This window comes from Helobdella robusta (assembly GCF_000326865.2).
Source record: "Helobdella robusta unplaced genomic scaffold HELROscaffold_9, whole genome shotgun sequence".
In the NCBI taxonomy this organism is placed as follows: Eukaryota; Metazoa; Annelida; class Clitellata; order Rhynchobdellida; family Glossiphoniidae; genus Helobdella; species Helobdella robusta.
In genome coordinates, this window is record NW_008705512.1 from 2,547,145 (window position 1) to 2,563,559 (window position 16,415).

Here is a 16,415-nt window from a genome sequence, read left to right on the forward strand (position 1 = left end):
TTAATATTGATTATCAATTGGTAATCGTAATTGCTGCAAATTTGTAACAATTATTCAAATCTTTCATTCTTCAAATTTTTAACAAAATGTCCTGATAGATAAAATATCAGAGGGTTATTAAATCAGTTGATAAAATACTTTCACTTGAACATTGATGAAAATTGAAAACGCGTGCATGTTATTTATCTTCCTCAGGTGTTCACGGGTCGTCTGGTGAACGAAAGCACAGGCGTCATCTACCCGCCTGCCTTCTACATATACCTCAGTGCCTGGGTCTCCAACGATGCTCTTGCCTATGGAACGTCGCAAGCGAGTATCTTCCCTGAGGCTGGCCTCTGGCTTCACGATGACAACGACCCCAACTATAATAGTGAGGAAGTATTGTATTGTATATTGTAATAGTGAGGAAGTATTATCATTTATTCATCATGCCTTTAGCAGTTAACAAACTTATTAAAATATTTTTATTTAATTTTATTGTTGTTGTAAATTGTTGCTTGCAAAAGTTTACATTTTGATAATTTTTTTAATAACTTTTCTCATTTTTATTTCCTTCCTTCAGTTCCTCCATCGTCGCCCATCTCCTTCGCACAAGTGGCTTATTACATCAGCAATCTTATGAATTCTCAAGATGTCATGCAGGCTCTTTATGTTAGTTGTTGTTGTTGTTGTGCTGCTAGTTGCTGCTTGCTTTTGTCGTTTAGCAGTTCATTTTTTGTTGTAAACGGTTCTCCCTTCACCCAACCTGATAACCAACCAACCTGAGAACCAACCAACCTGATAACCAACCAACCTGATAACCAACCAACTAACCAATCAGCCAGTCATGATGTAGCTTTTTAGAACCCTTCTTACTGCAATGACGCCATCACCATAGTACGTCTTTAACTTGCGATAATCTTCAAATTAGAAAGTATGTACAAACGTACCACACCACACAATTTTTGATCTATCTCAATTTTCGCAGCAGTTCAAAGCGATGAGAGGCATCATGTTTCATTTGGTTGGTTAGTGGATGTTCTCGCAGATTTTTTACCTTAACGGCTGAGCACAGCAATCCCTTACGTAAAAAATCAAATGCTTCATTACCACGTAAAGAAAAGAAGCCTGTCTAGATAAAAACCAAATTAATTTCGTTTTTTCAGTTATTGTTCTCACTATTCAAACGTACGTGTTTGCTACGTTGGTTATTTTTTTGAAAAATGTTTACCATCGTGGTCATTTTATGCCCTTCCATTTATGTGCTTGTTATGTTACTGTTGACATTTCCATTACGATTCAACCTAGTCCTTAATAGATGGTACCGTTATTGCATTCAGAAAATCCGTGAGATCTGTGACACGTACAGGAACCTCGGCGTTCCCAACTACCCGCAGGGAATCATCATTTCGTACTGGGAGCAATATTTCAACCTCAGGATTTACTTCTTCGTCATCGTCGTCGTCGTCCTCATCATCATCTTCCTCTTCAGCTTGCTCGTCCTACTGAATTGGTTGTTGGCTCTAATGATGGTTAGTTCTATGCGTGTGTTTGTGTGTGTGTATCTGTGTTTGTGTGTACGTGTGTGTGCTAGGTTTCTTATGGTTGCTTATTTTCATTTTTTATTGCACCAGTTCTTTTGTTATCTAAGTTGTTATTTATGCTCGCTCACTTTCTGTTTAACTGATGCATGTGATTTTTGTAACTGAATCACATGCTATTTTGGTTGTTGTTTGTTCCTTTTTGTGATTTCTTGTGTTCTTTATGCCAAAGTTTAGTTTTTATAGCCTAATTTATTTCTCTTCTTGATTTATCACCGTGTAAAATATCATCCTTGCTTTATTATTGTCGTCATCGTTGTGCTTAACAACATCCTAAATATTTTTTTTTTGGTTTTCAGATTGTTTTTTTTGTTGCAAACTCAAGTTCTGCCTTTGTTTTAGTTTGATCCTTAAATTCGTTGTTAATTTTTTAATGTTTTGTTTATTGTATAATTTCGCCATTTAAAATAAAATGATTGTTCTTATTTTGTTGTTTATATAGTTGAGATTAAATTTTTTGCTGCTGCATGATCGTGTTTTTCAACATCATTTGCATTATTCACGTAGCTAGTTTAATTCTTGCTATCATCATCATCGTCATCGTCATCTTCTTCATCATTCACGTCAATGACGAGCAGGTGTTGGCGTGCACCAGTACGATCGTCCAGTTGTGTGGCATGATGGGGTGGCTGGGCATCAAACTGAACGTCATTCCGGTTGTCGTCGTCATCATCAGCGCAGCCTGCAGTATCAAATACAGTATCATTTTTTTGCTGGTCAGTAATGTGGTCACCTTGTTGTTGTTGTATTCTTTCCTTCTATTTATACTTCGTGCGCTTCTCACTTTTGCTTTTTTTGTAATACAGTTGTACATAAAAATTATTCTTCATTTTCTTTGCTGCTAGCGAAACTTTCGTTTCACAAAGGCCGTGCATCTGCATATAAACCACGCAGTACATGCACGTGTGGGCAAGCAAGCCTTACGTCTCACGCACAAGTTTTGCAGCGTTGCACGGATAACCCTTGATTCTTGAACCAGGTAGATCAGCTTCCAACAACGGCTCGAATCATGAGACTCCACACAGCTGCATGCACTCTCTTGCTGCTGTTCATCAGTTTATGTTTATTGATTCGCTCGTTGTTGTTTAATTTTGTTTGTTTATGTTTTCAACTATGCGTATTTTTAAACATAACATTGTTACTCACATTATCACTACCATCATCGTCATCATCATTGTCATCATCATTATCATCTCTACAACAAATCCACCAACCAGGCTTTCACAACATGCATCGGCTCTCGTGACCTTCGCATGAGGAGAGCACTGTCAAGGTCGTTCCCCATGGCAACACGCGTCCTCATCACCTCCTTGCTGGGCATCGTTCTGCTGGCCTGCTCACCGTTCGCATTCGTTATCAAGTTTGTTTCTGCCCCTTGCTCCTTATTTATTGCATAATTATTTTGTTGTTTTTTAACGTTAATTATCGCATATTTTCTTTGTCGTTGATGTTATTAGTTGCATATGTTTTTTTTTTGTTGTTGCTCTTGATGTGCTAGCGACGTAGTGAAGTGCTCTAACGATGTTGTAGTTTGACTGACTGGTTAATTGATTTACAGGCAGATAATTTCTTTCTTTTCAACATTCCTCCGTGCATGCACTGTTTGCAATGATAGCGTCTGTCGTGATTCCAGTTTTTATTTTTTAAATTTTCTAATGGCTCTCGCATTTCGTTATTATTGAGTAGCATTGGCGCTGTTCACTGTCACAGTTGTCATTTTTTATAATTATATAACTAACATGCATATGTGTGTGTGTGTGTGTGAGTGTGTGTTTGTGTCAATAGAGAATTGATAAGATTTTGAAAGATTTAATTATGTCAATTTCGTGATCTTATGACTTACAGAATTCTCGCCTATCATATTCTATGGTCCTTAATTTATGCCTGAATTTGTACATGTTTAGTATATTGAGAATTTTTTTTAAATTCTGTTTCTCAACATTACATCTGTCTTTCATAACTAACGCGCATGTCTATAGATGTTACGTACAGGTTAACTGTTGCGTAAATATTGTATGTAAATATTGTATGTAAATGTTGTATGTAAATGTTATATGTAAATATTTGGTGTAAATATTGTATGTAAATATTGTATGTAAATGTTATATGTAAATGTTATATGTAAATGTTATATGTAAATGTTATATGTAAATATTGTATGTAAATGTCCTACGTTCCTTACTCTCCTCACTATCCATCAGGTATTTCTTTTGCTCGTTCACGATGATGTTGATGCTGAGTTATACGAATGGTATCATCTTGTTGCCGGCTGTTGCATCCATCCTTGGTCCCACTCCTGAGGTTTGTTGCTACTTTTTTTTGGAGTTTTCTTTTGTTTCTGTTGTGTTTTTTGTGTTATTTGGTTGTGGAGTTTTGTTTGTAATGAACGTAGTTTATGACAGTTTTTTCTATGTTGTTGTTGTTGGTTTTGTTGTTGTAACGTCAACTATCAGGAGTGTTGTTTTTTTATGTGGCTCAAGTGATGGTGTTATTTTTTGACGATATTTCTGGCTGACTGGCATGATGGTTCAAGTTTTGCTGATGTTTTGATGCTGGTGCGTTCGTAATTATTTGAATAAAAAAATAAATATATTGAAAATGAATTTTTGAATATTTGCTGCAGTCACGGATGTTGTTTGCACCTGCCAATATATTCAGATTAGATTAATCAACTAAATTGCTTACAACAGCTGACGCCCATCGACAGCAGAACTTATATAGAAGTGAACAACAAACTCATCTTTGCCGAGCTCTACAACACCACAAACAACAACAACAAAAAGAGAAGATCTCAAACAACGAAATTCTCAAAAAGCGGCAACAGGGGCAGATTAAAAGGCAAGAGAGCCGTTAGGCCGGCGACGTCATCATCTTCATCGTCATCATCATCGAGGAAAAGGAAAAAGTTAGCGAAATATCCATACCAGTTTGTTCCTACGAAACTCTCAACCATCATCGAAGAGAACTCCTCCAATAACTCCGGATCCAATGTTTCCATATCATTCTCTGTCACGCCAACAATCGTCATCAACAACAATTCTTGCGGCAACAACTCTTGCAGTAGCAACAGTCGTAACAGCAGCAGCTACAACAAATATAGATGTAGTAGTGGTGGCGGAAATGGTGGTAGTAGCGACAGTGTTAGCTGCAGCAGCAGCAACAACAACAAAAAATGTAAGAATGGTAATGAAGATGTTGGTGATGTTCACAATGGTAATTGTCAGCAAGATAATTTATATAACATCAACAACAACGCGTCAAACAACAACAACAGCAACAACAGTTGCAGTTGTTGTTCGCCTACAATAACAACAGTTTGTTCCATCCACACCCCGCCACCTCTTCCACCTAGATCATCATCATCTTCATCATCATCATTCTCAACATCTTCACCAGCATCGTCAGTATTGCATAATAATAATAACCATAATAATAATAATAATAATAATAATAATAATAATAATAATAATAATAATAATAGTAACTGCAGAGGCAATAACAACAATAACAATTTCATTTTTTACATAAGCAGTGATGAGCAGATTGTCAATCTCAACAGTCATCAATTAGCCCAAGAAAATAGCAATGAAAACAACAATAACAACAACATTAAAAATAACATTAGTAACAACAACAACAATAATAATAATAATAATAATAAGCAAGTCACTACCGTTAGAGCTACTGCTAGACTGAAAGTTGAAATCCACAATAGAAGCAATAATTAAAGAAATATTTTTAAATTATTTCTTTTTGTTTGTTTGTGTTTGTGTGTGTTTGTGTGTGTGTATATATATATGAATGTTTATATATATATATATATATATATATATATATATATATATATATATATATATATATACACACACACAATTATTTATAAAAATCACTGATAAAATAATTGTATTTATGATAGTCTAAACCCAAAAACGTATATATATATATTTTTTCTCCAAATATATATAATATATATATATATATATATATATATGTATATATATATATATATATGAGCATACGTATGTGTATATATGACATATATATATATATTTATGTGTGTGTGTGTGTGTGTGTATATGTATGTGTATGTATGCATTTATATTTATATAAATGTATATTTATTTAAACGAATGTATATATATTACATATGTGTATATTTGTTATTATTATTATCATCAGATCAGTTTATTGTTTGATGTCTTTGTTGATGTTATTGTTAATTTTCCATTATTAATTTCCTCACCTTTCAATGTACATGCAGTCCGTTGTGTTATTTAAAGTTATTAACTCTATGTTATTATGTCTTTGTTTAGCAATTTCAACATTGTTCGTCATCATGGTCTTCAAATTCAGATGATATTTAATTATTAATTATTATTATTGTTATTTATCATTAACCATTTCGTTGTTGATATTTTCTTCAGATATTAATTAATTACTTTGTTCTGTTGTAAACAAAGGCATTCAGTTTTGGATTTTTGTTTTTATTAAAATTTGTAATTATTTGTAATTATTTGTTTAATTTGTTTGGATGCGAACTTTTCTACACAGCTCACATGAATTTTGTCTTGCAAATCATTTCTTCCGCAACTCACAATCAGCCATTTTTTACGATCAACTCGTTACACAATTTACAGGATCAACGCTCTTCTTATATTCATTAAGACTTAATTTTAATAAAACAGAATTTAGTGTAATAAACCTGATTGAATGTTAAAATGCTCTACTCAACTTTTTATTTCAATGTTTATTAAAAACAGTTGTAGTTGTTGCTGTAGTAGTAGTAGTTGTAGTAGTAGTAGTAGTAGTGGCGGTGGTAGTAGCAGCAGTAGCGTTGTTATAGACTAACAGTTTATAGCACAACCTTCTAATGATTGAAATACAGCATGCTTCTAGTCAGGCTTATAATTTTCGTGGCAGGTATGTTCGATGTTGTCTCTTTCATTACAAAACCATTAAAACACGCACGCTTTGATCATTTCGCAACCAATCATCGAGCACAATCAGACATTAGGCAATCATTACTTTCACTAATTAACGCGCAAACATCATTGCACATCAAGGTGGTCTTATTCGCAAATTAAGAAATGTGGCAGCAATCACTTGAATGAAGAATGACTGAATTTTACATGCATTCGTGTATATATTTGTGTATTTGTATTAGAGTATCTGTTTGTTGTGTTTGTATGTATAATATGTATAGCATTACACACATTTGAGTTAGTATAAAATTGTTATATGTAAATGCATGTAATATAGTTACGTACGATTTGCGGACACAATCATGTACATTTTAAGTTCCTCCTATCCATCAACCATCATTTTATGTGTGGCAACGTCCATTGAGTTCGAGTTCAATAGAGGGTGATTGATGATTTATATAACAATCATCGTCTTCTTCTGTTTTTCATTATATTAATTTTTTCGTTTTTTTTTAAATTTATTGGTTGTATGCGTCTGTTGTCGTCATTCTGTACGATTTATTTTGTTTTCTGCTGTAAGGTACCTAATTTATTGAAATGTCAGACATGAAACTTGCCTCACTCAACCAAAGTGCATTTAACTCGTTCATAACAAAAATGGCACAATTTTTTTTATTTCAAAGACTGTTTGTTACGGCAGCTTCATTCGTTCATCGGTTATTCATTCATTCATTCATTCATCATTGACAACTCACATATGCACTCACTCAGTCATTACGTTACTATCAACAAATTTATTCACTGCGATCGATCATTTATTTATTTGACGGTTTATTTATTTATTTATTTGATGTTTTCCTTCCATTTCCTGGCTTCCGCATGAGACTTCATGTAGAAAATGCAGTTCGGTAGACGGCTTAGCGTTTTACATTTGTATTGTAGATCATATTTTATTTTGTTTTATCCAAAAGGCTAGAGTTAACTAGAGTATAGGTGTTTTGTATATCTCTGCAACCTGTTTTGTTTGTACCATCATGCATCAAACAATTTTTAAGTTTGGCCTTTTTATTTATTTTTTTTCAATTTTTCTTATTTAACGAAGTTTTAAAAAATTAATAACTAAGTACCGTTCATTCCACCGAAAATAAAAAGGGAAGATCAATTTAATGAAGTTCGTTTTTTATAAACTTACAACTAGATTAACTTGGTCGGTCTGCGGGAAAGCTAGCATGATAGAGAGGTACCCAGGAGGAGTTATTTAACATGTACCCCTCTGCATGTGCCTCGCGCAATTGTTCAACCTGGTTCGAGCGACGCTGTTTCAGTAACAACGTTCAGGCAAGCGATACATGTTTCGATCCATGGTTGGGTTGGGTTCCTTGCGTACGATTTGTACGACGCAGAACAAGAACATCGTACCTCCATAGGTCGAATTATACGGAAAACAACTGACATCATGTAGGCAGATGGCCTTATATATTATTTAGATCTAAATAATCAATAAGTTAAAAAACAATTAAAAGCACCAGTTTTTGTTGTCTGTTCTCATGATAACATGGCCGCTAATCTGAATAGATACTTATGAACGATCACATTGAAGATGTCAGGCGATGCTTGAGAAGCTCGATTTATGTTAGTAACTTTTAAACGACACAAAATAAATCAGCATTCACTCGTTGTTTTGATTTATCAAGTAATAAATGACAAACAAGTTAAAATGTCGATATAAAATTAATAAAAATAATAGGCAAGTTTTTAAGAAATATTCTGATCATTCTTTTCGTTCGTGACATTAAGATTTTGCATGAGTAATGATTCAGTTAAGCTGTAATCTCCACCCTGGCCAACATCAAGACCTTCAATGTCAAACGAGTACTCCTTGTAAATTTTTGTGTCGTCTTCTGCTGCGTCATCTGCATCAAGAGAGGCTGCTGAAGTTTCTTTGATGTTTTCATGAGCACGTTTGTTAGGGTTATCTTCTTGATTCTCTTTATTAATGCGTGAAACTAATATCGAAGAGGATGAGGAAGTTGATGAGGATGACAATGATGATAGGGACTGCATGGCGTCCAAGTTGGTCGACATTCTGTCAGGCTGTTTTCTCGATGGCTGTGACGGCAATGCGTTTGAGTGATGTGTGAACGGCTGGTGCATTTGTGAAAATTTTAACGTTTGGCGCTGCGATGTCGACTGCTGGGAAAATTGTGAAGATGAATCTCGACCTGGCAAATGTTGTTGCCGTTGCTGCTGTTGTTGGACTAGCGGCTGGCGCAGTTGTGATTGTGTTTGCTGTACGTGTCGCTGCGATCGTTGCTGCGCCTGTTGTGGCTGTTGTTGCTGTCGTAGTGCTTGTTTGTAATTATCAAATCCTGCTGGATCTTGTTCTGCAGGAACAAATACATTCCTAGAAGATTCTTTGATTGGTGGTGGAATGTTGAAGAGAGAGTCAATGTGTTCCGTTAAAGTTTTCTTGTGTGGAGCATCAATTCTCAATGCATCGTTGTCACTTTTCTGAAAACTGTTTGAGCTATATCTTTCAAAGAGATCTTTTGTGTTTTGTTTGTCAAATTTTGCTGGAATGTCATAGTTCCTGTTATTGGTTGACGTTGTCGTGGTCGCGTTATTCTGGGTCTGGACTATATTGTTGTTGTTAATGTTTATGCTGTTGTCGTTTGGTTTGGGAATGGCTGATTGGCGCAACACATCATTATTCTGTAAAGCTTTCATGTACAATTCATCAAATTTTGATGCAGGCCTGTAGAAAGTTCAAATATTCGTTATAGGAATGTTTAAAATATTAAAAATAACAAAAAGGCTCTTCAAATAATGTCGTGTGTTTAGTACTAAGAAAGTTCATCAGGTAACTATGAACCAAAAGTTTTCAAGACATGTTTATGTGTTGTCAGGGATATCAACTTTGAAAGAGCGAGGTTGATTTCGCTAACGAAGATGTAGGTGGTCAACCGATGCCTTGAAGCAGTTACAGACAGTGGAGGTGGTTTTGAGGTGTAAAATAAAAACAATAAAAACAACAACCACAATAGTGATAATAAAATAACTGATGATAATAATAATAAATTTTAGTAAACAAAAATATAACCTTTCAAAACTGTTTAAAAGAGATTGAACTGACTGGTTGATATCTATGTCATCTTGACCCAATTTGTTAGATTGCAATTGGCCATATAGTGACGATTGTTCCAATAGAAATGATTTCATCTGAGCTGCTGTTGAGTTGAGTAGGGTTCTGTTTTGCAATTGGTCACCGAGGCTGATGCTGGAGTCATGGCCGTAGTTGTACACGTTGTGGCTGAAGAGGGATTCATCAAATCTGCGGCTGTCATCTTCGACCAGGCCTTCATTATCTTGCGCTGCATTGTCAATGGTGAAATTAAAAGCGGTTTGATCTACGCCATCTCTGCCGTTGTTGTTGTTTTTATTCTGGTTGTCGTTGTGGTCGACGTAAGATATTTGTGACGTTTCGTTGATGGGTTGCTGTAACCTCGATGGGGATAGCGAGGCAGACAGTGACGGTGGCGCTGGGAAGTTGAGTAGCGTCGGATCGAGTTCTGCCATCGATATCAGTGGTCCTAAACTGGTTGCCGCGTGAAGAGGTAAAAATTGTTATTAACTGATCGTGCGCGGGTACATATAATTGTCGTAAAAATTGTAAAAGAATGCTCGACAACAGTTAAGAAAAATATAAAAAAATAAAATTCTATGTGACAATCTGAAGACAGAATGTTGTTACAAAATTACATATAAATGCCATCTTACAAGCCAAGATGAACACCTGAGTTAACTGCCTTGATGATTGAGAAACGAAGTTTTAGTAATATAATAATAATAATTATAGCTATAATAATATCTTAAAAATTATGTTTTTGAAATATTATTATGGTTATTATATGATATTCATTAGTGATAACATAACACATAACAATAATGATCTATCTACCCGATCTGTTTGAGCATCTCGAGGAAGTTGTTGAACTGTTTGAAAGAGGCCTCGATACTGTCCAGTGCCTCCTCGCTCTCGACCATCATCTGTCTGTTTTCCTCCAACTCTTCACACCTCGCCTTAAGTCGGTCATTCTCCAGTTTCAACTTTTCAATTAAGTTAAAAAAGTATTAAGGTTTTACCGGAAATTTTACAATTTATCCAAAATAATTTACAACTTTTGTTAACCACTGAACTCAGAGTTTGTTATATTTCTATATTTCTTATAAGACAAACACATGTTTAATTATGTTTTAAAATGTTTTGGATAAGTTGTATTATTTTTCGTAAAACCTACAATTAACTAAATATTTATTTATTTATTTGTTTATTTATTTACTGTTTGTATATATCAATGAATACCTAAGACCAGGTGAAACAAATATTGGCAGAAATAAACATGTTTGCATGAAAAAAAACATGCTCTCAAATGAAAGTTAATATATAGATGACAATCATACACGAGATTAGAAGATGTTGAAACCTGTTGGAGATACATAGTAATAAAAACTGATATTGTGGCATTACGATTTTATAACTTAACAACACCAGATACTGTTAAATTAAAAGATTAGTTTATGCAAGACAACTCTGATGTGCATATTCTTGAAAAGATTTATCGCTAAGATATTAAATAAAGTATGAAGATGAACATCATGATGATATGGAGAAAGAGAGTCGTACAGTGGAGTAAGGCTAAACAGCATGCAATGTAGTTAGAAGTTAGAAGCTTACTCTTTCAATTTCCCTGACGGACTCCAAATTTTGTTCTGATCGCTGCCACTCACTGACATCGCCCTACAGAGTTATCATCTTTATTTTATTAATATCATCATCACAAGCATCATTCTCTTAGCTATCACATCGGGATAACAAAATATTATCTTATTATATCACATTACAGCTGATCATCCTTCATCATCCACACTATAAAATTTGTATCACGGTAAGTTGACGTTGAAACTGAATGATTAGATGAACTGATGATGAATGACCCCAGAGATAACAAAAAACATGATTCATATTAGAAACAAACAGGTAATTCTGGCTGCTTCTTTTTAATGTTATCCATACTCCTGGATCTTGTTATGCTCTTATCAACATCACCATCCTCCTCATCATCTTCATCAGTGACATCATAAACATCGTCATCCTGTTTTTTGCATGAACTTATTTTCCTCCTAGCATGGACTGTAGTATGCTGCACCTTGCCTACTAGTGAACGCGTCGTCGAAGCTGCAGTTGGGGATCTGCTTGGCAATTATATTTTTATAAGGTCTTATTCAAATTATGGAACTGTTAGGTTTATGGTTAAATACTCCTACCAATTTAAATAAAAGATTTTAATTAATATGCAGAACTTGCAGACAGTTTCCAAACTAATGAAAACTTAATTCGCCAAAGCTGCAATGTAAATCAGAGAGTAGATCAACCAAACAGCCGACATTATTAGACATTTATCAACATCAGTGGACATTCGTTGAATTCAGTGGACATTTGCTAATTTGAACAGCAACGGTCAACAACCTGAATCGAGCAGCTCTCAACGCAGTCCTCCAGGGCAGTCCATACTGCTTTTGATTGTTAGAATGAGTGTTGTTTCTGTTGGCGTTTGTTTGGACGACCATGTTGTTGTTTTTGTTGACGTTGTTGCTGTTGTTCACAGAGATTCTTGACTTACACCTCGCACCGGTTGGAGATTTGATCTGAAAAATTCGGACAGATCGTTAAATATAAAGGCAATTCAATATGTGAGTAGATTTAAAATTAAACACCAATAAAATGAAATTATTGGGGAATGAAATTTCATCTACATATAAAAACCACCGTATGTTTAACATAATGTAAACATTGTCCAATACCCACCGCGCTATTTTTCCTCACAAAAGGCATTAACTGCTTATTAGATGGATGATGGTTGGCTGATGAGACCTGTTGGCTGGTTGCTGGTCGACTTGAAGACTGGTGGAATTCTTCCAACTTCATCCACATGTACTGCAAGTTGTCAATGTGGTAAGATATTAAAAGTAATGCAGTGCTATGCAAAAGCATGTTTTAAAAATTTCTGTAATCTGCAAACATATGCAATGCATACTAAGTGATATAAATTTGATGACAATACTACAACCTCTACCACATCCATGTATGTATATAAAGAAAACAGCACTATCAAAATTTCAATTTATATGCTCCGGTTGCTGTATTTGGAACTTTGTGTGTTTATAACCAAAAAACTCCTTTCAAGTTGCTATGCTAAAAAGCTGCAAAGGCATCCACCATAAGCTCTGAGAGCTAGCATATTTTAATGAATTGTCTATCTGGCTGCATTCTTTGGAATTTTACCTGTTACATAACGATTAATAGCCATCCAAATGTGATGAGTGTGTCTGCAATTTTATCGATGAACATTTTTGTCATCTTGTTATTATGTGCTTTTTTGAAGTAACAATCAACGAGAAAAAATGTAATATTTGAGATTTAAACTAGGTATGCATAAATGTTACCAACCACATTGTCATCCATTATATAAATAATTATATACATTATCACATTATCTACATTATCACTTCTATAACTATCGACATCAGCATCCAAGTCACATCTTACTCTGTTAAATAATTATTATCATCATCATCAACAACAACAAGAACAGCTGCTGCAGCAGCTTCATCAACCTCAGTTTCATGACCTCCACAGTTTATGGTGAGCTGATCCAAAATGCTCTCCAGTATTTTCTTATCTGAAGAAAGTTGTTGAAAAATTTAGTAAATGTTTATAAGTGCTGTTTGTTATTCTTTACAGAATTGTTCGCAAGAAGTGAGTAGATTGCAATGATGAAAACGATGGTAAAATTTGACGAACTCATACAATAAAAACCATCACATTCAGACCAACAGACCAACCAACCAACCAACCAACCAACCAACCAACCAGCCAACAGACCAACCAACCAACCAACCAACCAGCCAACAGACCAACCAACCAACCAACCAACAGACCAGCAACTTACTTATCTGGCTGTTGTTCCTGATGTCGATGACAACAAGAGATGTGTTAAACTTCAACATATCAAGGATGTACTGGGCCCCGACGTCAGTTATGTTGCAGCACTGCAAGTCAATTGCTGCATTGAAAACAATCAACATGTAACTATCAGTCAACCTTAATTGAGCAACATCGATTACTAATTCAATTACTAAACGAATTTTCTTATTTATAACTCTTTTCCTCTCTGAGTGCTTAGCAATGACCATCAACCACAACAACAACACTTGCTATATCATTCAAGCAAACTACCCATTTAAATCCTCAATATCCTACCAACCGACCTCTGACCCAGAGGTCATCAAGGAGTGCAGAACTAAGTAACTGAATGTCCTGATTGCTGATCTGTGGGTTGTTGTTCAGGGTGAACCTTCGCAGTCCGCCCATGCCGTCCAACTGGGGCTTGCGGTACCTCAAACTGTTCTTCCATATCTCGCTGTGACGCATGGAAGATTGCATCTGTAGTGTTTATTGTTAACGTGTACTATCATTTGATTGATTGAAAGTCCATGCAGCTTATAAGGATGCAACTGACAGATGATTATTATTTTTAGAGTTGTATGACAAACAAATATAAATGTACATTCCATTGAGAAAATTCGTAAATTTAAGTTTTCAACACCAAAGCAATCAATAATAAATGGAATGAATGCAAAAATGGATCGATATACAGCATTATTTGTCAATCTCCATATGGTTTTAAGTAAGATAATCTACCATTCAACTCAATCAGCGTATGTACAAGATCAACATAAACCAGTAAATAAAATCTCGACCACCAAAACATCAACCAAAGACTATAAATTCAACAAACCCTGATGAGCCAGGCTAGCACACTGGCCGACTTGCCAAATATGTTGCAACTAGTAAGATTTAAAAACTTCAAACTCATGTTGTCCACTATCCCCTTGCAGACAACTTTCGTTTTAAATCATTTTTATTAATAATGATAAATGCAAAGTTACGAAAGTTATTATTATTTTTTCTTTCTCTTCAACTAAAAACATGAAATATCATTAAAATTAAAGTAATGCAAATTAAGATATTACCAATTTAAAACCGAGAGCCATCAAAGAGTTCAATCATTTGAATAAACTCTAAATAAATAAACTTTAAATACAAAACCCTAGAATTTAGTCATTTAGGAAGACATTAAATAGATGAAAAATGTTTTGCTAGACTGTCATAAGCCACACTATTGATCTATACATTCCTATTTTTGATTGTAAAGGCTTAAAAAAAATTGAGCATGTGACAGTGAGGGCAACACTACCTTCAAGCTGCTCTCCATCTTTCAGTGAACCTTCAAGTGAAAGATAAACCAAACTTCTGTTTACATACAAACCCTGTGACATAGATTTTAAAATATTTTAATTAATTAATTAGAATAAATTAGTGATAGTCAATTTTATTGCAAATTAATGACAGTTATGAATGTTATTATAATATAAAAGATTTATAATAAAAAACCTTGCTGATGGCTTCAACATCTCGATCACTCAATGGCAGAGTATCCAGTGTTAGGTTGGTGAGGTAGGAACTGATACAAAGGCAGTCTCGAATGGCTTTGCTCAGCCTCGAAACATATTCCCTTAACATTAACATCTTTTGCTTTTTCTGACTGTTCTTGCTGCTTTCTGATCATTTATCAAAGTATTTTCATCATTTCTTAAAGCTTGTTGAAAGGTTATTTTCAAATCTCATTTAATTCAATTAAAAACGAACCAAATGAACATATGATACAATTATATACCATTATGATCAGTTTTTATGTAATATAACATTGAAAACACAAAATGAGTAGTTTAATAACAACCTTTTACTAAATTTTTTCAAAGTAGAAACATAAAATTCCATTGAATATGCAGAAGCAAAAAATTAAAAATTAAAACGAACTTAGTTCATCGTAGTTATATTTCATTCCTTTAATGGTGATACTTTCCAAATGTGAGCATTGCTTCACCGTGCACATGATAACAGCCCATTCCTCTAATCTAAAAAAAAGCACTGAATATTTTTACTGTTTTACAAAATTATGAAACATCTCAACATTTACCATTTTTTATTTAAACAATTCCAAGTCAATAAATGACACATCATGTCAACCAAAGATTAAATATTAAATAAATTTGATTTTGAATTTTCCATACATAATTTTGACTTGAGATTATCATTATAATTATATTATATTATATAATATATGAAAAATATAAAATAAATTCATTTTTTATTTCAACTTTCAAAATAAAAATTTAGAACTAACATTTTCTAATCTAAATTATTTTTTTATTTAACTTAATTTTTAATATTTTTATAAACAATTCATTGATTTTGTAATTAATAATTACTTTTTAATTAAGTATTATTAATAATATTGCTACAATTACAATACAAACCTTAACTTGCCAACACTCAATTCCAATCTTTTATTTTTGAATTGTGAGATGATGTATGGCAGTGGGTACAAGCCGTTCATGCGGCACACATCAACGTAATAATCTTCAGCATTGGAATATGTGCCATCTTCATTGGCGTTGTCCCCTGCCTTCTTCTTGTTGGGCAGTGCAAGTTCAGCTATTTCCATGACTATCTTCCAATTTTTATTTTTTATTTTTAAACCGATAAAAATTGTTACAAATAATTTTTAAACTAAAAACCTCGCAACATAACAAATGGAATAACAATTTTAACAAACTAATTTATTTAACAAGAAAATCTATCAGGCAAGTTTACTTTTGTATTTCGTTCAAACATGTTTTCAAAAAGTGATGTGCTGAATTGCTGAAACGAAATGTGCACAGGAAATGAGCTTGAATTGAAACTATGAATTATGCCGTAGGCATATATATAGAATATATAAGGAATATT

General features: G+C 34.0%; 2 protein-coding genes across 2 annotated transcripts; one reads left to right on the plus strand and one right to left on the minus strand.

Moving 5' to 3' along the window:
- Positions 1-207: 207 nt before the first annotated feature.
- HELRODRAFT_71011 (hypothetical protein) lies at positions 208-1,688 on the plus strand (the record flags this gene model as incomplete). Its single annotated transcript, XM_009032955.1, has 3 exons — positions 208-370; positions 563-651; positions 1,320-1,688. Coding segments are annotated over 3 exons (621 nt in total), but the record flags the coding sequence as incomplete, so codon positions are not given.
- Positions 1,689-7,953: 6,265 nt separating this feature from the next.
- HELRODRAFT_189875 (hypothetical protein) lies at positions 7,954-16,277 on the minus strand. Its single transcript, XM_009033172.1, has 15 exons — positions 15,944-16,277; positions 15,444-15,541; positions 15,018-15,184; positions 14,821-14,893; positions 14,362-14,465; positions 13,832-14,006; positions 13,513-13,626; positions 13,178-13,242; positions 12,369-12,497; positions 12,030-12,208; positions 11,539-11,752; positions 11,238-11,300; positions 10,461-10,609; positions 9,636-10,097; positions 7,954-9,257 (listed from the first exon to the last, which is right to left on the minus strand). Exons 1-15 carry the CDS (start codon positions 16,129-16,131, stop codon positions 8,258-8,260), a joined length of 3,180 nt encoding a protein of 1,059 aa, XP_009031420.1. The 5' UTR covers positions 16,132-16,277; the 3' UTR covers positions 7,954-8,257.
- Between the last annotated feature and the right edge of the window lie 138 nt (positions 16,278-16,415).